The sequence below is a fragment of the Peromyscus maniculatus genome, chromosome 1, assembly GCF_049852395.1.
Source record: "Peromyscus maniculatus bairdii isolate BWxNUB_F1_BW_parent chromosome 1, HU_Pman_BW_mat_3.1, whole genome shotgun sequence".
In the NCBI taxonomy this organism is placed as follows: domain Eukaryota; kingdom Metazoa; phylum Chordata; class Mammalia; order Rodentia; family Cricetidae; genus Peromyscus; species Peromyscus maniculatus.
The window spans coordinates 40,066,953-40,086,403 of NC_134852.1; the positions used below are offsets into that span (position 1 = coordinate 40,066,953).

General features: G+C 43.9%; 1 protein-coding gene across 4 annotated transcripts; it reads right to left on the minus strand.

Moving 5' to 3' along the window:
- Window positions 1-1,961: 1,961 nt before the first annotated feature.
- LOC102915989 (uncharacterized protein C2orf78 homolog) lies at window positions 1,962-19,193 on the minus strand. Of its 4 annotated transcripts, none has more exons than XM_076577235.1 (6): window positions 19,014-19,145; window positions 16,844-17,151; window positions 13,646-15,574; window positions 12,792-13,115; window positions 4,313-4,355; window positions 1,962-4,146 (listed from the first exon to the last, which is right to left on the minus strand). In XM_076577235.1, the coding sequence occupies exons 2-3, from the start codon at window positions 17,037-17,039 to the stop codon at window positions 13,692-13,694; spliced, it is 2,079 nt and encodes a 692-aa protein (XP_076433350.1). In that variant the 5' UTR covers window positions 17,040-17,151; window positions 19,014-19,145; the 3' UTR covers window positions 1,962-4,146; window positions 4,313-4,355; window positions 12,792-13,115; window positions 13,646-13,691. The 4 variants fall into 4 exon arrangements, with proteins under 4 accessions (XP_076433350.1, XP_076433344.1, XP_076433341.1 ...); XM_076577229.1 differs by having other exon boundaries at window positions 16,844-17,605; XM_076577226.1 differs by having other exon boundaries at window positions 12,792-15,574; window positions 16,844-17,605; window positions 19,014-19,166.
- Between the last annotated feature and the right edge of the window lie 258 nt (window positions 19,194-19,451).

Consider the following 19,451-nt stretch of genomic DNA (forward strand, 5'->3'; position numbering starts at 1 on the left):
AGAGAGATGTATACACTGGTACAGAGAAAGCAGAGTTGATAGTTGTAGCTTGATTTTTCCGCCTTGCCCACAGTCAGGACAAACCTCTGTCACCCTCCAGTCCCACAGCCGCTCAGACCCAACCAAGTAAACACAGAGACTTATTTTGCTTACAAACCGCATGGCCATGGCAGGCTTCCTGCTAACTGTCCTTATCTTGCTAACTGTGCTTTTATCTTAAATTGATCCATTTCCATACATCTGTACCTTGCCATGTGGCTGGTGGCTTACTGGCATCTTCACATGCTGCTGGTCATGGTGGCGGCTGCAGCGTCTCTGGTCATGGCAGCGGCTGCAGCGTCTCTAGTCATGGCAGCGGCTGCAGCGTCTCCTTCTGCCTTTCTGTCCTTTTATCCTGCCTAGCCACGGCCGATCAGGTTTTATTTATTAACCAATCAGAGCAACTTGACATACAGACCATCCCCCAGCACAGCCAAGTGCAGACCATCTCAAACACCTGCACTCAGGCCCATGGTCCTAATCATCCTCTATACGGACCTGCTGGGTAACGCCACAAAGAACCTGAGAATGGGCTCCCACAGGACATACAGAACATCCCACAGCAGATAGTTATAATTTAAACAACTCCCCAATTTAATATTTGTACACCTGCACAGAAGGGAATTCGTATTTTGTACTGCTACCCACCACAAAATCTCCAGTGATGGAGGAGTTCCAGGTCTAGAGGGAATACAACTGCTATTGTTTTGTTGACTGGAATGATTGGGTCTCTATGTTTCCCTTCTAAAGCTTTGTGGTTTCCAGTAGATTAATGTAGTTTCAGGTGCAGCTGTAACTGTTACAGTCTGACTCTTTGTTGGTCTTCCTATGGCATTGTTTCTGTTGCTGTTGGAGAGAGCTGTCATTGTTTAGGCTGCTGAGACTCAGTGGCTGCTGTTGTGGTGAGATGGCCGGCTGGTACTCAGAAAAGGATCATGCACAAAGCAGTCCATCCAAAACTCAGGGATTGTCCTGCCTGTAGGAGCCCAATGAAATTGAGAGCTAGAGCAGTAGGGTAGGGTAGTGTAGCATGGCTTTCTGTTCCAAAATCAAGTGAACATCCCATTGTTATGGATGATCAGATGGATGGAGAACTTTGAAAGTAATTTAACAGATTAATTCAGTGATAGACAGGTCTGTGGCTGTGAAGCTTAACTGTACATAGTAGAAGGAGCCATGGAGGTTCATGAAAACTTGACTTGTCATTCTAGACATTACTTGAATGTGAACATTAGGCCCATTAGAAAATGGTCTTTCTTGATGCTAGAGAATAGAAATGGAGAGTTAACTGAAAGTAGGGGGCTTCCAAGTATTGCTTCCACAGGAAACACCAATAAGTTGGTGGGTATAATGTGAAGTATTCTACTCTCTCTCTATTTCAGTATGGAGTCACTTTAAACACCAACACCAGGTCTATCTCAATTTCCATCACTACTATTCCAAGGAATTGAACATGTTATTGCTTTGCACATGAATATAGATAGCAGCTTTTTTCTGGAATATCTATATAAACTGATCTTGCTGTCCAATAACAGAGCAATGGATAAGGAATATGTGATGTCTACACACAACAGAACCATTTCAGCTAAAGTGACGAGTGTAGTCAAGGTGATTGCAGGAGAGTTCTTGTAACTTGGGATAATCATTTTATGCCATATGTATCCAGTCCCAGACAAATATGTCTCGATGCTCTCTCGCTATATGGATGGGAGATTAAACACACTTACATGTTCCATTCCTGACACTGAAGGCAATGCTGCTGAACATAAAACAATGCCTAAGATTTTGGTGAGAGTTAAGGAACGGGTAGGCCTTGGTCACAAAGTTACTGGGCTCAGTGTACAATATATAGTTTTAAAAAATCATGTTCAGTGAATAGTACAATGAGAAATAATGATATTGAGGATTCAATACAGGTACAGCATTGTTTGAATTGCTTTAATATCAAAAGTGCTTCCTGAGTTTCTTTAATAAGGATTATTTTACAAGACCCTTAGTTTGAATACATAAAGTTTAAAATAATAATACCAAGATTAGAAGATATCCATCCAAATGTGTTTCTACTGCTCCTAGGGGATAAGATGAACACAATAGTCTGATGGCAGTGGTCAAATCTGTCACTAAGCCACACGCAGAGAGTGATAAAACCAGAGGCCTCCCTAAGCCATTGCTTTCCATCATTCTGCTGTACTGAAATTTGTCCCTTTGAGGATCATTGCATTCAGGTAGTAGGATCTTTTCATGCTAGGCTTGTTAATATTTTCTAGTTGAGTTAGACTGGACTTAGCCCTTGTTAGAATGAACAATGTTGGACATACACCGTAGTTGGGAGTTAAATATTGTGAAGAAAGTTGCACCATGAGTCTCTATGGAGAGGGTGAATAAAATTTCTGAGATTCCCCACTCCTTAGAAGTAGAAAAGCAGTCATAACTTTAATACAAAAGGAGAAAATACTCAAGATAGCATGAGCACACCTCATATGAGGTCAGTGCTTCAAGGGCATTGTAACAAGTAGAGCCTACAACCTAAGCAAGACAGATTGTCGGGAAAAAATGAATGAGTTAGGTTGCATTTGTAAAAACATGGGCCTTAGTCTCTTTGGATTTTAGGTATGTACCAAAAATGTACCCTGGAGTACACATGGACTCTTCATCATGTCATGCACTGAAATGTGGTTGTCCACGGGTACAGGAAAAAAAAACAAAAAACATTGATTTCACGTTTCTGGTTGGAGAATTCCTTGCGTCCCAGCACACTTGAGACAGTGGCCTAGGAGTGTGCAGATGTGGAGGCTGTAGGGGAGGCAGAGGCTGAGATGGAGGTTATTGCAGAGGGGGAAGCAGGCAGATCTTTTTGAGTTCAGTGATTGTCTGTTCCATGTAGTCAGTTCTAGGAGATGCTGGGTATGGAGTGGGTCCCAATTCAAGAAACTAAAAGTGAGTTAATAAATAAATGAATTCTGCTTGCTATATGTAATACCGGATAAAGACAATGGCAATTGTCCCAGAGGCTAAAGTGTGACCAACTCTGTCACTATTAGAGCACAGAGTGGCACAAAGAGTTCAAGGTTCAGGAGATGCCAGTTTTCCTCTCACCCTTCTTCCACAGTGATGACAGACCTGCACAGACTCCAGCATGTGCTCTCTGAGGTGGTTTTGAGGCTTGTCAAAGCCATCAGGGTTGAGCTCAGGTGAATTGATCTTCTTGTTGATGAGGACAGTGGGCTTGTCTTCTGTCTTTACTCTATGACTTCATAGCATCAGCTCCCCCAGCTTTCTTGGAGTTGATTTCTCTAGTACTCTTGGTGTTGTCTTCTATGATTCCTAGATCTGCTGGGCCTGCAGAGTGTGGCTTTCTGAGCTTTGCCCTCTATATATTGGGTGATGTTGTCAATATCACCTTCTCTAACCACAGCACTGTTCCCAGGCTCTGTCCCTCCACCAGGTGCTGATACTAGATTCTTGCCAGAGAATCTCCATCAATCAGATGAGGGCTTTTCTCTTCCTTCCTCTTCACCTGGTTTAAGGGTGTGAATCGCTCCTGATGACGATGGAGTCTCTGCATTGGTTGGCTGTGAGAAACTGGAATTGGTTCAGTTCAGAGAGTGGGTTGAGCATTTGGGGAGGTGAAATTCTGCCACCATTGTAGTCATGTCTGCAAAGTCCATGCTGGAGACCAACACACTGTGCATGTCCCAGGCTCATCCTGACCAAGACTGCTGCTTCCCAATGTGGCATTGTCAGAAGCAAGCTTCTCCCTAGGCTTCCAGCATCAGTGAAGTGCAAGGGATGCTGCAGTCAGGGTGTGTTAAAGAGAGTAGAGATGGGTCTTGGTGTTCTTTCGTGCACTCATAGGCATCCAGAAGCACTGACAGATTTGCTGCCATCTCATGCAGGTTGTCATTCTCTGTTTGTTCCAGGCATGGAGCTTGTGGCAATGCCAGGAATTCTGAAGGTTGTGGTTAAGGGTAGTTCATGACTTGTGCCTATTAACACGTGGTGTCCTCATCTGGTAATCCAGGGTGTAAGAGTAGCAGAGTTCCATTCTGCAGCTGATGGAGTCTCTGGCTTGAGGTGTGATTCCTAGGGAAGTCTCCGTTTGCACCACTGAAAAAGAGTCAAGGAATAAGTCAGTACCTGGTAAGTGGGATGTGCACCTTTCAGTGCACCTCTGCACTTAGGCACCTACAACAGCTGGATGACATTCTTTGGATCTCTGCCATGGCTACAGATATTCAGATATTCAGATTTTTAGTAGATAAGAAAAATTCACCTTGGCTTCCACATGGCCTCTTCATTCCGTCATGCTGGGAAACCTGGATATGCACATAGATAGAAAGAAACTTGAATCTCTTTGTTTGTGGGATTGTTCTTTTCGTCGCAACACTCTTGAGTTAGGGCCAGGGCCAGGGCCAGGGTCAAGGCCAGGGTAATTGCAGAGGTAGTGCCATAGGCAGAGGCAGAGATAGTGTTAGAGGTAGAGGCAGGCTGATGTTTGTGAATTCAAGGCTAGCCTGATCAACATAGTTAGTTCCTGAACATGCAGGGTTATGGAGAGAGAACCTGTCTCAAGAAACTAAAAGCAAAGTTAGAAATCAATTGGTTATATTTCCTATGTGTCACCCTCTCAAAGAAGTGCCAAATGTCTCAGAGGCAATAGTGTGAGTATCCCTGATAATATTAGAGCACAGAGTGTGCCAAAGTGTTGAATGTTCTCAGACAGGCCAGAATGGAGCAACACATGGGCCACTCAAGAAATCCTGGCTGTAGTTGACAGATGGTCTCTCAGGGAAGTAAAGCATTTGATCCCAGAAAAAAAGAAACAGTTATTTGAGAGATGGTCCTAGAGAAGAGGAGCACATCTTTGCTGTTGCTACCCCAGTAAGAAGATTATTATGAGATTATTTAGAATTAGATAAAATACATATATCATCAGAAAGAAGACAACCTGGGTAGTACAGTGCAAAGAGAAAGACAGTCCTCCCTGATTTCTTCAAAGAGAGTGAGGACATACAATGGTTCAGATTTAAGAGGAATCAGGGAAATGCATAGAGAAATCCTAGATGCCATCCAAGGCCAACTAGAAAAGAAATGACAGCCACCCCTGAGAGAGTTCGAAAAAAGGAATGCTATGGAATGCTGGAGAGGATGGAAAGATTTCCAGCCGGATTGGATGTCAGTGTGGAGGAACCTCCAAAAGCCAAAACCTGGCCCACCGCATGGTTCATATATGCCTTTCCAAAGAAAGAACTCAATATATCAGTGAGGTACTTGCCCTTCAGGGTTGACTGTAGCACCGTTTCAAGAATATTAGGGGATAAAGTATAAAGCAAAAGTAATGGAAGTGGATAAGGTCTACAGCTAGGCACTAATATCTGGGGGGTAAATGAGTTGCATCTGATTTGGACATGGAAATGCTTCATTTTTAAATTCCGAAACACAGGGCAGCCGACAGGGATATTCAGACCCAGCGGCAGCCGGCAGAGACATTCAGGCCCAGCGGCGGCCCACAGAAGTAGACGGGCCCAGCGGCAACCCACTGAGGTAAACGGGCCCGGCGGCAGTGGCCGACAGGGACATTCAGGCCCGGCAGCAGCCGGCAGAGACATTCAGGCCCAGCGGCGGTCCACAGAGGTAGACAGGCCCGGCGGCAGAGACAAGCAGACGCAGGTAGGCCTGCGGCGGCAGCCCGCAGAGGTAGAAGGGCCCAGCAACAGCCCGCTGAGGTAGACGTGCCCAGCGGCGACAGCCTACAGGGATATTCAGGCCCGGAGGCAGCCGGCAGAGACATTCAGTCCCAGCGGCGGTCCACAGAGGTAGACAGGCCCGGCGGCAGAGACAGGCAGACGCAGGTAGGCCTGCGGCGGGGGCCCGTGGAGTTAGATGGGCCCAGCGGCGGCAGCCGACAGGGATATTCAGACCCAGCGGCAGCCGGCAGAGACATTCAGGCCCAGCGGCGGCCCACAGAAGTAGACGGGCCCAGCGGCGGCCCGCTGAGGTAAACGGGCCCGGCGGCAGTGGCCGACAGGGACATTCAGGCCCGGCAGCAGCCGGCAGAGACATTCAGGCCCAGCGGCGGCCCGCGGAGGTAGACGGGCCCAGCAGCAGCCCGCTGAGGTAGACAGGCCCAGCGGCGGCAGCCGACAGAGATATTCAGGCCCGGCGGCAGCCGGCAGAGACATTCAGGCCCAGCGGCGTCCACAGAGGTAGACAGGCCCAGCGGCGAAGACAAGCAGACGCAGGTAGGCCTGTGGCGGCGGCCTGTGGAGGAAGACGGGCCCAGCGGCAGCCCGCTGAGGTAGACGTGCAGCGGCCGACAGGGACATTCAGGCCCGGTGGCGGCCCCCAGAGGCAGACAGACCCAGCGGCAGCTGACAGGGACATACAGGCCCGGCGGCGGACCACAGAGGTAAACAGGCCCAGGGACAGAGACAAGCAGACACAGCTTGGAACAGGGACGCCCCTAACCCCAACATCTGGGGAAGAAGCTATCTCCGTGGGTCAGAACCAGAACGAATCTGAACACTCCGTCTGAGGACAACCCAGGGCCCAGCTGCTGATCCTGTGGAACCCAACAACTTGGAGGTGTTGGTGAGACTACCCTGCTCAGCTGAAACCCATCTGGGAGAGGATTCAAATACCTACAGTTTAAAGTCTGAAGAAACAAGATCAGCTGAGGAGTTGACAAATGAACAAAAAGTGACCTGAGAACACAGAAGAAGGCGCTACCCAGACACCAAACCAGATCACCAGAATCATAAGTATATAATTCACCGATCGAAATCAGCTGCCCCTGAAGAAATAGCCCAAAAGCACCAATTTAACCAAGAACCCCTACTAAACCAAGACTAAAAATTAGAACAAGAGAGGCACTCTCAGACACAGACACCACCTGCACCTCACAGAGGAAGAGATGAGTAGGCGCCAGTGCAAAAATATAGGCAACAACATAAAGACCTATATGGCAACATCAGAACCTAGTGATTCTACACCTGCAAGACCTAAACATACCATGACAGAAGAAACAGAAGAAATCAACCCTAAAAATGACATTAAGAAGATGATAGAGGCCCTTAAAGAAGAAATAAAACATTCCCTCAATGAGGAAATAAAAACTTTCCTTAAAGAGGAATTGAAAAACTACCTTAAAGAGGAAATAAAAACTTTCCTTAAAGAGGAAATAAAAAACTCCCTTAAAGAGGAAATAAAAACTTCCCTTAAAGAGGAAATGAAAAACTCCATTAAAGAGGAAATAAAAAACTCCCTTAAAGAAATGGAAGAAAAAAACGAACAAAAAAATGGGAAGAAATCAAAGAAAGCCAAGAAAAGGCAGTTAAACAGATGAAAGAAACATTCCAAGATCTGAAAAATGAATTTGAAACAATAAAGAAAACACATGCTGAGGGAATGCTGGAAATAGAAATCCTGACTAAACGAACAGGAACTACTGAAACAAGAAAAACCAACCAATTGCAAGAGATGGAACAGAGGATCTCTGACACTGAAGACACGATAAAGAAAAAGGATGCGTCAGTCAAAGAAAACATTAAAGACAAAGGAGTCGTAACACAAAACATCCAGGAAATTTGGGACACCATGAAAAGACCAAACCTAAGAATAATAGGGATAGAAGAAGGAGAAGAATACCAACTCAAAGGCACAGAAAATATATTCAACAAAATCATAGAAGAAAACTTTCGTAACCTAAAGAAAGAAATACCTATGAAGATACAAGAAGCTTACAGAACACCGAATACACTGGATCCAAAAAAAAAAAAGTCCCCTCGCCACATAATAATCAAAACACTAAACACACAGAACAAAGAAAAAATATTAAGAGCCGCAAAGGAAAAAGACCAAGTAACATATAAAGGCAAACCCATCAGAATAACACCAGACTACTCAATAGAGACTATGAAAGCTAGAAGATCATGGACAAACCTCATGCAGACACTAAGAGACCACGGATGCCAACCCAGACTATTATACCCGGCAAAACTCTCAATCACCATAGGCGGAGTAAAGAAAATATTCCGGGATAAAACCAGATTTAATCAATACCTGTCTACAAACCCAGCCCTACAGAAAGCACTAGAAGGGAAAATCCAACCCAAAGAAGCTAAACACATCCATGAAAAATCAAGCAATAGATAATCCTACACCAACATACACCACAGAAGGACAACCAACACAACCACAAAAAATAACAGGAATTAACAATCACTAGTCATTAATATCCATCAATATCGATGGTCTCAACTCACCTATAAAAAGACAGAGGCTAACAGATTGGATAAGAAAACAGGACCCATCCATCTACTGCATACAAGGAACACACCTTAACTTCAAAGACAGACACTACCTCCGAGTAGAGGGCTGGGAAAAGGCTTTCCAAGCAAATGGACCTAAGAAACAAGCTGGTGTAGCTATCCTAATATCTAATAAAATAGACTTCAAACTAAAATCAATCAAAAGAGATCAGGATGGACATTACATATTTATCACAGGAAAAATCCACCAAGATGAAGTCTCAATTCTAAACATTTATGCTCCAAATACAAAAGCACCGACATTCATAAAAGAAACACTACTAAAGTTTAAAACGCACATCAAACCCCACACATTAGTAGTGGGAGATTTTAACACACCACTCTCACCAAAAGATAGATCTACCAGACTGAAACTTAACAAAGAAATAAAGGACCTAACAGATGTTATGACTCAAATGGACCTAATAGATATCTAACAGAATATTCCATCCTAACACAAAAGAATATACCTTCTTCTCAGCCCCCCATGGAACCTTCTCAAAAATTGACCACATGCTTGGCCACAAAACAAATCTCAACAGATAAAAAAAAAATGGAATAACCTCCTGTATCTTATCAGACCACCATGCCTTAAAGTTAGACCTCAACAACAACAAAAATTGTAGAAAACCCACAAACTCATGGAAACTGAATAATGCCCACCTGAAACATCAATGGGTCAAGGAAGAAATAAAGAAAGAAATTAAAGAGTTCCTAGAATTCAATGAAAATGAAAGTACAACATACCCAAAATTATGGGACACTATGAAAGCCGTGCTAAGAGAAAAATTCATAGCTCTAAACGCACACATGAAGAAGATGGAACAATCCCATACCAATGAATTAACAGCACAACTGAAAGCACTAGAACAAAAAGAAACAAACTCACCCAGGAGAAATAGATGCCAGGAAATAATCAAATTGATTGCTGAAATCAACGAAATAGAAAACAAGAGAACAATACAAAAAAAAAAAAAATCAATGAAACAAAGAGTTGGCTCTTTGAAAAAATCAACAAGATAGACAAACCCCTAGCCAAATTAACCAAAAGGCAAAGAGAGAGTACCCAAATTCACAAAATCAGAAATGAAAAGAAAGACATAACAACAGACAACAAGGAAATCCAGAGAATCATCAGCTCATACTTAAAAAACCTGTACTCCACAAAAATGGAAAACCAGGAAGAAATGGACATTTTTCTGGATAAATACCACATACCAAAATTAAATCAAGACCAGATAAACCATTTAAATAGACCAATAACCCCTAAAGAAATAGAAACAGTCATCAAAAGTCTCCCAACCAAAAAAAAGCCCAGGACCAGATGGTTTCAGTGCAGAATTCTACCTGACTTTCAAAGAAGAACTAATACCAATCCTCTTCAATGTGTTCCACACAATAGAAACAGAAGGAACACTACCAAACTCTTTTTATGAGGCTACAATTACCCTGATACCCAAACCACACAAAGATGCAACAAAGAAAGAGAACTACAGACCAATCTCCCTCATGAACATTGATGCAAAAATACTCAACAAAATATTGGCAAACCGAATCCAAGAATACATCAAAACAATCATCCATCACGACCAAGTAGGATTCATCCCAGGGATGCAAGGATGGTTCAACATACGGAAATCAGTCAATGTAATACACCATATAAACAAACAGAAAGAAAAAAACCACATGATCATCTCCCTAGATGCTGAAAAAGCCTTTGACAAAATCCAACACCCCTTCATGATAAAGGTCTTAGAAAGAATAGGAATACAAGGAACATTTCTAAACATAATAAAAGCAATTTATAGCAAGCCAACAGCAAACATCAAATTAAATGGAGAGAAACTCAAAGCGATACCACTAAATTCAGGAACAAGACAAGGCTGTCCACTCTCCCCATATTTATTCAATATAGTACTAGAAGTTCTAGCTAGAGCAATAAGACAACAAAAGGAGATCAAAGGGATACAAATTGGCAAGGAAGAAGTCAAACTTTCACTATTTGCAGATGATATGATAGTATACATAAGTGACCCCAAAAACTCTACCAGGGAACTTCTACAGCTGATAAACTCCTTCAGTAAAGTGGCAGGATACAAGATCAACTCAAAAAAATCAGTAGCCCTCCTATACACAAATGATAAAAGGGCTTAGAAAGAAGTCAGAGAAACATCACCCTTTACAATAGCCACAAATAATATAAAATACCTTGGGATAACACTAACTAAACAAGTGAAAGACCTTTTTGATAAGAACTTTAAATCTCTAAAGAAAGAAATTGAAGAAGATATCAGAAAATGGAAGGATCTCCGATGCTCATGGATAGGTAGGATTAACATAGTAAAAATGGCAATCTTACCAAAAGCAATCTACAGATTCAATGCAATCCCCATCAAAATCCCAACACAATTCTTCACAGACTTGGAAAGAAAAATACTCAACTTTATATGGAAAAACAAAAGACCCAGGATAGCTAAAAGAATCCTATACGATAAAGCAACCCTTGGAGGCATCACCATCCCAGACCTCAAACTCTACTATAGAGCTATAGTAATAAAAACAGCTTGGTACTGGTATAAAAACCGACATACGGACCAATGGAATCGAATTGAAGACCCTGACATTAATCCATGCACATATGAACACCTGGTTTTTGACAAAGGAGCCAAAACTATACAATGGAACAAAGAAAGTATCTTCAACAAATGGTGCTGGCATAACTGGATGTCAATATGTAAAAGATTACAAATAGATCCATATCTGTCACCATGCACAAAACTCAAGTCCAAGTGGATCAAAGACCTAAACATAAATCCAGTTACACTAAACTTAATAGAAAAGAAGATAGGAAGCACTCTTGAACGCATTGGCACTGGAGACCATTTCCTAAATAAAACACCGACAGCACAGGCCCTGAGCACAACCATTAATAAATGGGACCTCTCAAAACTGAGAAGCTTTTGCAGGGAAAAAGACACAGTCAATAAGACAAAAAGACAGCCAACAGATTGGGAAAAGATCTTCACCAACCCCACATCTGACAGAGGATTGATCTCCACAATATATAAAGAACTCAAGAAACTAGACATCAAAGCACTGAACAGTCCAATTAAAAAATGGGCTAAAGAGCTAAACACAGAATTCACAAAACAAGAACTACAAATGGCTGAAAGACATTTAAAGAAATGCTCAACATCCTTAATCATCAGAGAAATGCAAATCAAAATGACTCTGAGATACCACCTTACACCTGTTAGAATGGCTAAGATCAAAAACACCAATGACAACCAATGTTGGAGAGGATGTGGAGCAAAGGGAACACTCCTCCACTGTTGGTGGGAATGTAAACTTGTACAACCACTATGGAAATCAGTATGGCGGTTTCTCAGAAAATTAGGAATCGAACTACCTCAAGACCCAGCCATCCCACTCTTGGGCATATACCCAAAGAATGCTGATACATACCATAAAGATACATGCTCAGCTATGTTCATAGCAGCACTATTTGTAATAGCCAGAACCTGGAAACAACCTAGATGCCCATCAACGGAAGAATGGATGAAAAAAATGTGGTACATATACACAATGGAGTACTACTCAGCAGAGAAAAACAATGAAAGCATGAAATTTGCAGGCAAATGGATGGAACTAGAAAAAATCATCCTGAGTGAGGTAACCCAAACCCAGAAAGACAGTTATGGTATGTACTCACTCATTGGTGGATTCTAGATATAAAATGAACAATCAGACCACAACCCATAGAACCATAGAGGCTATATATATAGCATGGAGGTCCCTAGGACGACTGTGGCATATAATAAATTTCAGTTTTACTCAATTATTGAAAAAAAATAGCCAAATGAATGGAATCACATGAACTATGAACCAAAGACTGAGGGGCTCCCAGCTGGATCAGGCCCTCTGAATAGGTGAGACAGTTGATTGGCTTGATCAGTTTGGGAGGCATCTAGGCAGTGGGACCAAGTCCTGTGCTCATTCCATGAGTTGGCTGTTTGAAACCAGGAACTTATGCAGGGACACTTGGCTCAGTCTGGGAGGAAGGGACTGGACCTCCCTGGACTGAGTCTACCAAGTCGATCACAGTCCTCGGGGGAGGACTTGTCCTGGAGGAGGTGGGAATGGAGGGTGGGCTGGGGATAAGGGGAGGGCGTGGGAGGGGGGAGAATAGGGGAACCCATGGCTGATATGTAGAACTGAATAGTATTGTAAAATAAAAAATATATATCACAAAAAAAAAGAATATTAGGGAACCAAGCATGATGTCCAACAGCATGGCCATGGGTGAAGAAAGTGGGATGTTCGTTGAACGTGAAGTCTTTTCAGCCATAGAGAAAATGAAGTTATTTTGTTTGCAGTATGTGGATTCAACATAGGCTCATGAGATAAGAACACTTGCTTTTCTTACAGTATCTGAAGGCTTACTTCAGAACACCTCCTGGACGCTTTCAATCTCTCTTAAATCCAGACCTCAGAGGTCTGATGGCCTCTTCTTGCCTCTGTGGGCACTCCACACATGTGTTCCACAGGAATTCAGGTGGAGGACATACAAACACACAAACACAAAATTAAGCATTAATGGGTGATTTCAAAGATGGATACAACTGGAGACAAAGAGTAATCAAATGATGCCCAAGTCAGGAAATTGGCCAACCTTGTCTATTTTCTCTTTATGGTGGGTGCTTGATAGTGTGCTCATGGAATCCTGTATTTCATTTCATGAAATTTCAGGAGGAGCTCTGTCCCAGACTAGTAAATATTAAAGGGCTGGGGTGAGTGTTTCAAAATGGGAGGAAGTGTGGTAAGAACAGGAATGTTTTTACTATCACAGAATACATTATAGGAAAAACACCAAGATCAAAGACTTTTATTTTACCTAAAAGTAAAAGTCAAGGAGTATTATTGTATTACCACTACAGGTGTTTGGCTAATTACTTTTACCTTAAATAACACTACCAGGGATTTTTAGCATATGATATATTTATATAACATATATTACTACTTTGACGACATAAATGAATAACAGCTAAGGTACGAAGAAACCATCAAAACCCTCTATATATACTTACTCATGGATAAAATATAACAGACTTTAGTTTCTCCAGTCACCTTTAGTGTCTTCAGATATTTACAAGTAATGAAACTATGTTTGACCAATTATGTGTAAATCCTGGGATGTACATATTATTCACCTTAACTCAATGCATACCTACATATCTACACTTATGTCCAAGTCTTTATATCCAATGTATGCATGTATATAAGTCTCCTTATCTCACCTTGTCTGTGTTGAATAGTACTGTGTTCCAAATGCTAGGCCAGCCCTTACATGACATAGCCAAAATATCTGGAAATATCCATATCCTTCTGCCTCTGAAGGAAGATCTGCGGTTTTCCCAGAGAGGTGTACTTGGCGGCATTCTCTCTCTCCTGTTGAGCCCGCCTCTTCATGGTCTCCCTCTCTGGCCTCTGCTCTTCTGTGATGGGCTGTGAGATGACTGGCCCTGCAATGTCAACATTCCTCCATGGAATTGGTTGGTGGCTGAAGTCTTGCAGTAGATGTTGGATTTGAGGTTTGGGAGGTGATGGGGCCTTGTTCTTGTTAGCAGAGGCAAGCTCCCTCTGTAGTGAAGGGTGAGATGATACCCTGTAGGATACTGGCCTAGAGACAGCTGTCTGAGGCCCAGTGCAAGACTGGATGGGGTTGGTTATGTTATCTCGTGTGGCACTGGTAGCAATAGGCAGAACTGGCTTATCAGAGGCCATCAAAGAAGTGCTGGCAGGAGCTGGTTTAGATGGCTTGAGTGTGGTAGACTGAGCTGAGTTAGAATGAGGTCTCACAGGGTACACTGCAGGGGCCCTGTGTGAAGCCAGGGGGAGAGGCTTTGTAGAAATAGGTCTTGCTTGTGGCATGTCCAGGGCTGGAAAAGCTAGAGGTACTAACTTGACCTTTTCAGGTGGGGGCAGCTTATACTGGGATGGAGATGGACGACACTCCCTGTAAGCATTTCTCTCTGTTCTCTGAGCATTGCTTGGGGTTTTACCAGGGCCTTGGCCATCACATGGCACATCCAGAAGTGATGTGGTGGCTGGGCCTGCCCTGGGATCTTTGTTGCTGCTGAAGTGTAGCCGAGCCCGGGAGGAAGAGATGCCAGTTTTCTTCTCACTCTTCTTCCCCAGTGGGTGAAAGACTTGCACGGATTCTAGCATGTGCATGCCGAGGTGAGTTCGAGGCTTTTTAAAGCTGTTGTGGCTGAGCTCAGGTGGATTCCTCTTCCTATGGTTCTTTGGCATGGTGGTGTTTTCTTCTGCCTTGACTCTGTTCCTTGACTGCTTGAGCTCCTCTGTTTTCTTGCAGTTGTTTTCTCTGGATCTCTTGGTCTTGTCTTGTACTTGAGCCCTTGCTCTGCTGGGCATGCTGGGTGTGGCTTTCTGTGCTCTGCCCTCCAAGTGCTTAGGCATGTTGTCAATAGCCCCTTCTCTGGACCCAGCAATGCCCACAGCCTCTTCTCCTGTCACCAGGTCCTGGAGCTGGATTCTGTCCTGAGGAGACCCATCTAGCATCTCAGAGGCTTCCTGGCCATTCTTTCTCACTTGGTCCACAGGTACACTGATGGTGCTGGAGCTTTCCTGGACCCGATCCCTGCTAATGTCTTTGGATTGGGTTGCTGTGGGATCTTGGAATGGGTTCATATCAGTGATTGAGTTGAAGAGTCGGGGAAGGCGAATATCTGCCACCAGTGTAGTCATGTCTGCAAAGTCCATGCTGGAGTCCATCACACTCTGCAGCACCCCAGGCTCATCCTGACCAAGGCTGCTGCTTCCCAAGGTGGCATTTTCAGGAGAAAGCTTCTGTTTTAGGCTCCCTGAATCAGTGTAGTTCAGGGTCTGCTGCATGTTGGCATGTGCTAAAGGGAGAAGTGATGGGTCTTGGTTTTCTTTTATGCCCTTATAGGCATCCAGAGGAGTTGATAGATCATCTGTCATCAAATCCAAGTCGTTATTCTCTGTTTGTTCCAAGATTGGAGCAGGAGGCAAGGGCAGGAATTCTGAAGGACTGTCGATGGGGGCAGTTAATGACCAGTCCCCATGGACAGGTGGTGACTTCTGAACATCCTGCATGCAGGCATTGCAAAGGTCTGGACTCTGCAGCAGACAGAGTGTCTGGCCTGCAGCTGTCAATCCCAGGGTTGTCTCCATCTTCGCCACTGAAAAAGAGTCAAGGAAGGAGTCAGTGCCTGGTAAGTGAGGTGCTCCCCACTTTTCAGTGCTCCTCAGTACTCAGACCCCTACAGCAGTGGGGAAGGCATTCCTATGAGCTCTGCTTGAGTAGCACAGGCAGCACCTCTGTTGGGAGACTTGTGACCACTCTCTTATTTATAGTAGCCATGTGATATCATCATTTCTCAGATGTTTGTGTTTTCCTCGGTGTTTGTGTGTGTAGTGTGCATGCATAGTGATCATGGGGAGGTGAAAGAATTCCCTGGGTGTGTGGTCCTCCGTTTCCTTTCCCTTTGTGTTTGAAAGATTGACCCTCATTTCTGTGGAAGTTTGCTATCAGGCAGGTTGTCTGGTCCATAATTTTCAAGAGCTTGCTCTTGTCTTGCAACTCTTGGCATTACTCAAATTCCCCCTGTTGCCTGAGTTTCTAAATGGGTTCAGGTATCCAAACCCAGTTTCTCACTCCTGCAAGGCAATCTTTTCAACAACTCTGGATTTCTTCCAGCTCCACATTTCACAGTCTTATTATTAATGATTTGAATATTGGTTTAAGAAGGTGAAATCTTTAGCTAGGGTTATCTTTCTGCTCAGAACATATCCTAGTGATCAGGTATAGCCTTGGCTCTCCTCTGAATAACCATAGCAAAAGAAAATTGGAGAGAGAGGGGGAAGGATAAGGGGAAAGAGAGAGAGAGAGAGAGAGAGAGAGAGAGAGAGAGAGAGAGAGGAGAGAGAGGAGAGAGAATGAGAGAGAAGCTTTGCCCAATTTAGCAGTTGTACTCTGGTATACCAGGTATACTGGACTCTCAATGCACTTATGGTTGAAAGAAAACAGCAGTGCCAGCACTTGGAATCACCAAGTAATACTTCTTCTAGGACAGATTTGGAATTGCAATGCTCTAGAATCAGAATTCAAGTGAGAGAAAATAAACAGAAATGTCTTGGTGTCCTCTACAGCTCCGAGGAATAGATTAGGAAGGAGGCGATTGCTGTGAATGGTGCATGGGACTGATTAGCTAGGTCAGGGACATGTGTGTCTGTGGTGATGTCCATGGACATGTCTTAATGGAGGATGGATGCCACTCATTGCCCTGCATTGTCAGTCATTATAGAGACTGAAGATGGGGATGGTGAGCCAGAACAAGGCTGAGTTCTCAGGACTCCCATTTTTCCTCCCTGAGGACATCCACTCCTGAAAGTTTGAGCTGTGTCTGCTTTGAGTGCAGATCTCAGTCCTCCCTCCTGGCTCTACTCACCTTGAAGAATGGTGTCTGGCTTGTCTTGAGCAGGTGTGGCATAGTAGATGGCAGATGTGGAGAAGGGTGTTTGGACATTTGTTGACTGAATCTCCTTTGGCATCATCACCATCTCTGGTTGCAAGGCAGAGGCCTGACCCCCAGAGGAGGACACAGAGCCACAGGCCTGCAGGCACTGCCCGAGTTCTCCAGGCATCAGAGGGCCCAGGCTGTTGAATTCATTGTAATAGACCTGGCTGCACTCCAGGTAGGAAGGTGCTAGGCTGTATCCTTGATTTGGTACCTGTGGTGGTGTGGCCTGAAAAAAGCTGGCAGAAAGTGTTGGATAGGAGAGGACTAAGGCCTTGGGATATAAAATATTATCACCCTGGGCTGTCCTAGAGAAGGAGGAGAATGTGGTATTCTGATCAATGACAGTTACAGTGAAGTCCTGGAGTGCAGCTCCCCTCTGGTCAGTGTTTCCCATGGGACCACACTGCAGAACACCTGGATAGGAGAGTGGTGAGGCAGTGATCTGGCCCTGGTCAGTCAGTGCAGTCACCATGGTTGTGCCAACTGGTAGGTAGGGGTAGGCACTGTCCATGAGCTGCTGGCAACAAGTGCTGGAGTCTGATGGCAGGAACCATGCTGCACTCACAGCTGGAATAGAGACCCTGGAGAAGTTGCACACACTTCCTGCTAAGGGCATGGCATTCCTCAGCCCAGGTACAGAGGGGTGCAGAGCACATTCTTTTCCAAAGAAAGGTGCACTTTGGAAATTTTCTGTAGGAAGCAAGAGGAAAATCGGAAGAGGGTGAGATGGAATCTGTGTGTCTTCCCTTGAAGATCTTTGTTATCTCCCATTTGTACAGTCTGGGAGAGTCTGAGACCCATTTTCCCTCACATATCCCACACAAATGGTTCAGAATGATTCTTGGTAAAGGATAGGACGGCACTCATTTAGTGAGCTGCCTGTTCTTCCTGTGCTGGCATGGACTTCCTAGTTGATCCACGTTGACTCTTGCTCTAACCTAGACAACAGCCTTCTTTGCCCTGCTTTGTCTTGTTCTGATTCCTGCTGTGGCACTGCCTCACACCTGTGTCCCAGAACAGAAGTGTTTAAAGTAGGAGAACCTTAGACAGCTTCTCATGCCTGTGCCTTTGTTCTGTTCTGTGCAGACCTTCCTCAATGTAGACAGAGAGAGAGTCTCTACCTAGATCTGTCTTGGCCTTGAAATCACACAGACTGGCCTGTCTCTGCATCAGAGTGCTGGCATTGTAGGTTCCTTCCATGTCCACTAGGCTTGGTTCTACTCTGAGTTTTCTTAATGAAATGATGGATCAGGACTTTCATAGATAAGAACTGTATGTAGCTAAGAATCCCTTGTCTTCTAGCTCCTTCTGTTCCCCACTACTTTTTATGTAAGTCGCTACTTGTTATTTTTTAATATAAATTCAGCACACATCCAATATGACTACATGAATACAACCTGCTGATAGTATTTCATGTTGACTGCCTATGTTTCAAGTGACAGTTTGGGATTTCTAATGTAGCATGGGGTTCATCTCTGAATAAGATTGTTTCTCAATTAAAAGTTGGTTACATTGATTCTTCAATGAACACTTCCACAGTAATTGTTAATTTCTAGTAACTCTCCTAGTTGGGAATCCTTGTGAGAATCTGTGCACACACTGGTGTGTCAGTTCTTGTCCAGAGAACAGCTGTCTGTGGAGTAGCCAGCTCATGTTGATAACATCCAAACCTACCAAAAGATGAAGAGAATGCCGTGGAAGATGGGCTGGATAGAGGGTAAGAGCCAGGGACTGGAACTGGACATTGTTTTCTATATGTGACAGGAAACCTTTACCTAGACTAATCTCAACAGTGTGGCTGCCAAATAATGGGTTGGGATATGAAAATGTCTTGTGCCTTTTTATTTACTCTGTGGTTATCTGTAACATTAGTTGCAAACTACCTTTGTGTACATCAAGGGTCATATCTGCAGTTTGTCTTCTTTTAGGTCCATATTTTCCTGCCTCAGTAAGAACCAAATCTAAATGTGACATTCAATTCCAGATATCTCTATCAGCATCAACAGTATACCCATTACACAAAAATTTAAAAGTATAGTAAAAAATAAGGGAAAAGTGATCCCTTATTTTTTTAATGTTTTAAAATTTCTTTCCTTACCTGCCATCGTCGGGGAGAGAGTATCAGCAACCCACAGTACAATGGAGCAAGAGAATTGTTTGTCCTTGTCTGATTAGCTGACCAGAGTGGCAAGTGTGTCCGGTATCAGACAGCACTTACTGGTCACTGGTCACAGGTGACCTGTGATGATCCAAATTTGTTTACAGGCATCACCGTGGCAACCCCAAGAACCTACCAGGGCTGGTAGGTTGGGTTGAAGGGGGAATGATGTCATAAACGGGGCAGCAGCCAATGGGAAGTTCGGATTCTGAGCTAACAGTTGGGATTGGTTGGAGAGGATGCCAGGAGACTAACAGTAGCCATGCAGGCTGAGGTGTGTGCTAGTGAGAGGAGGCAATCCTGGCATGGAAGTTTCCCTCTCAGGAGGTTTAGTTCAGGATATTGGCAGAGCTTCTTATAACATTCATCGATGAAGCT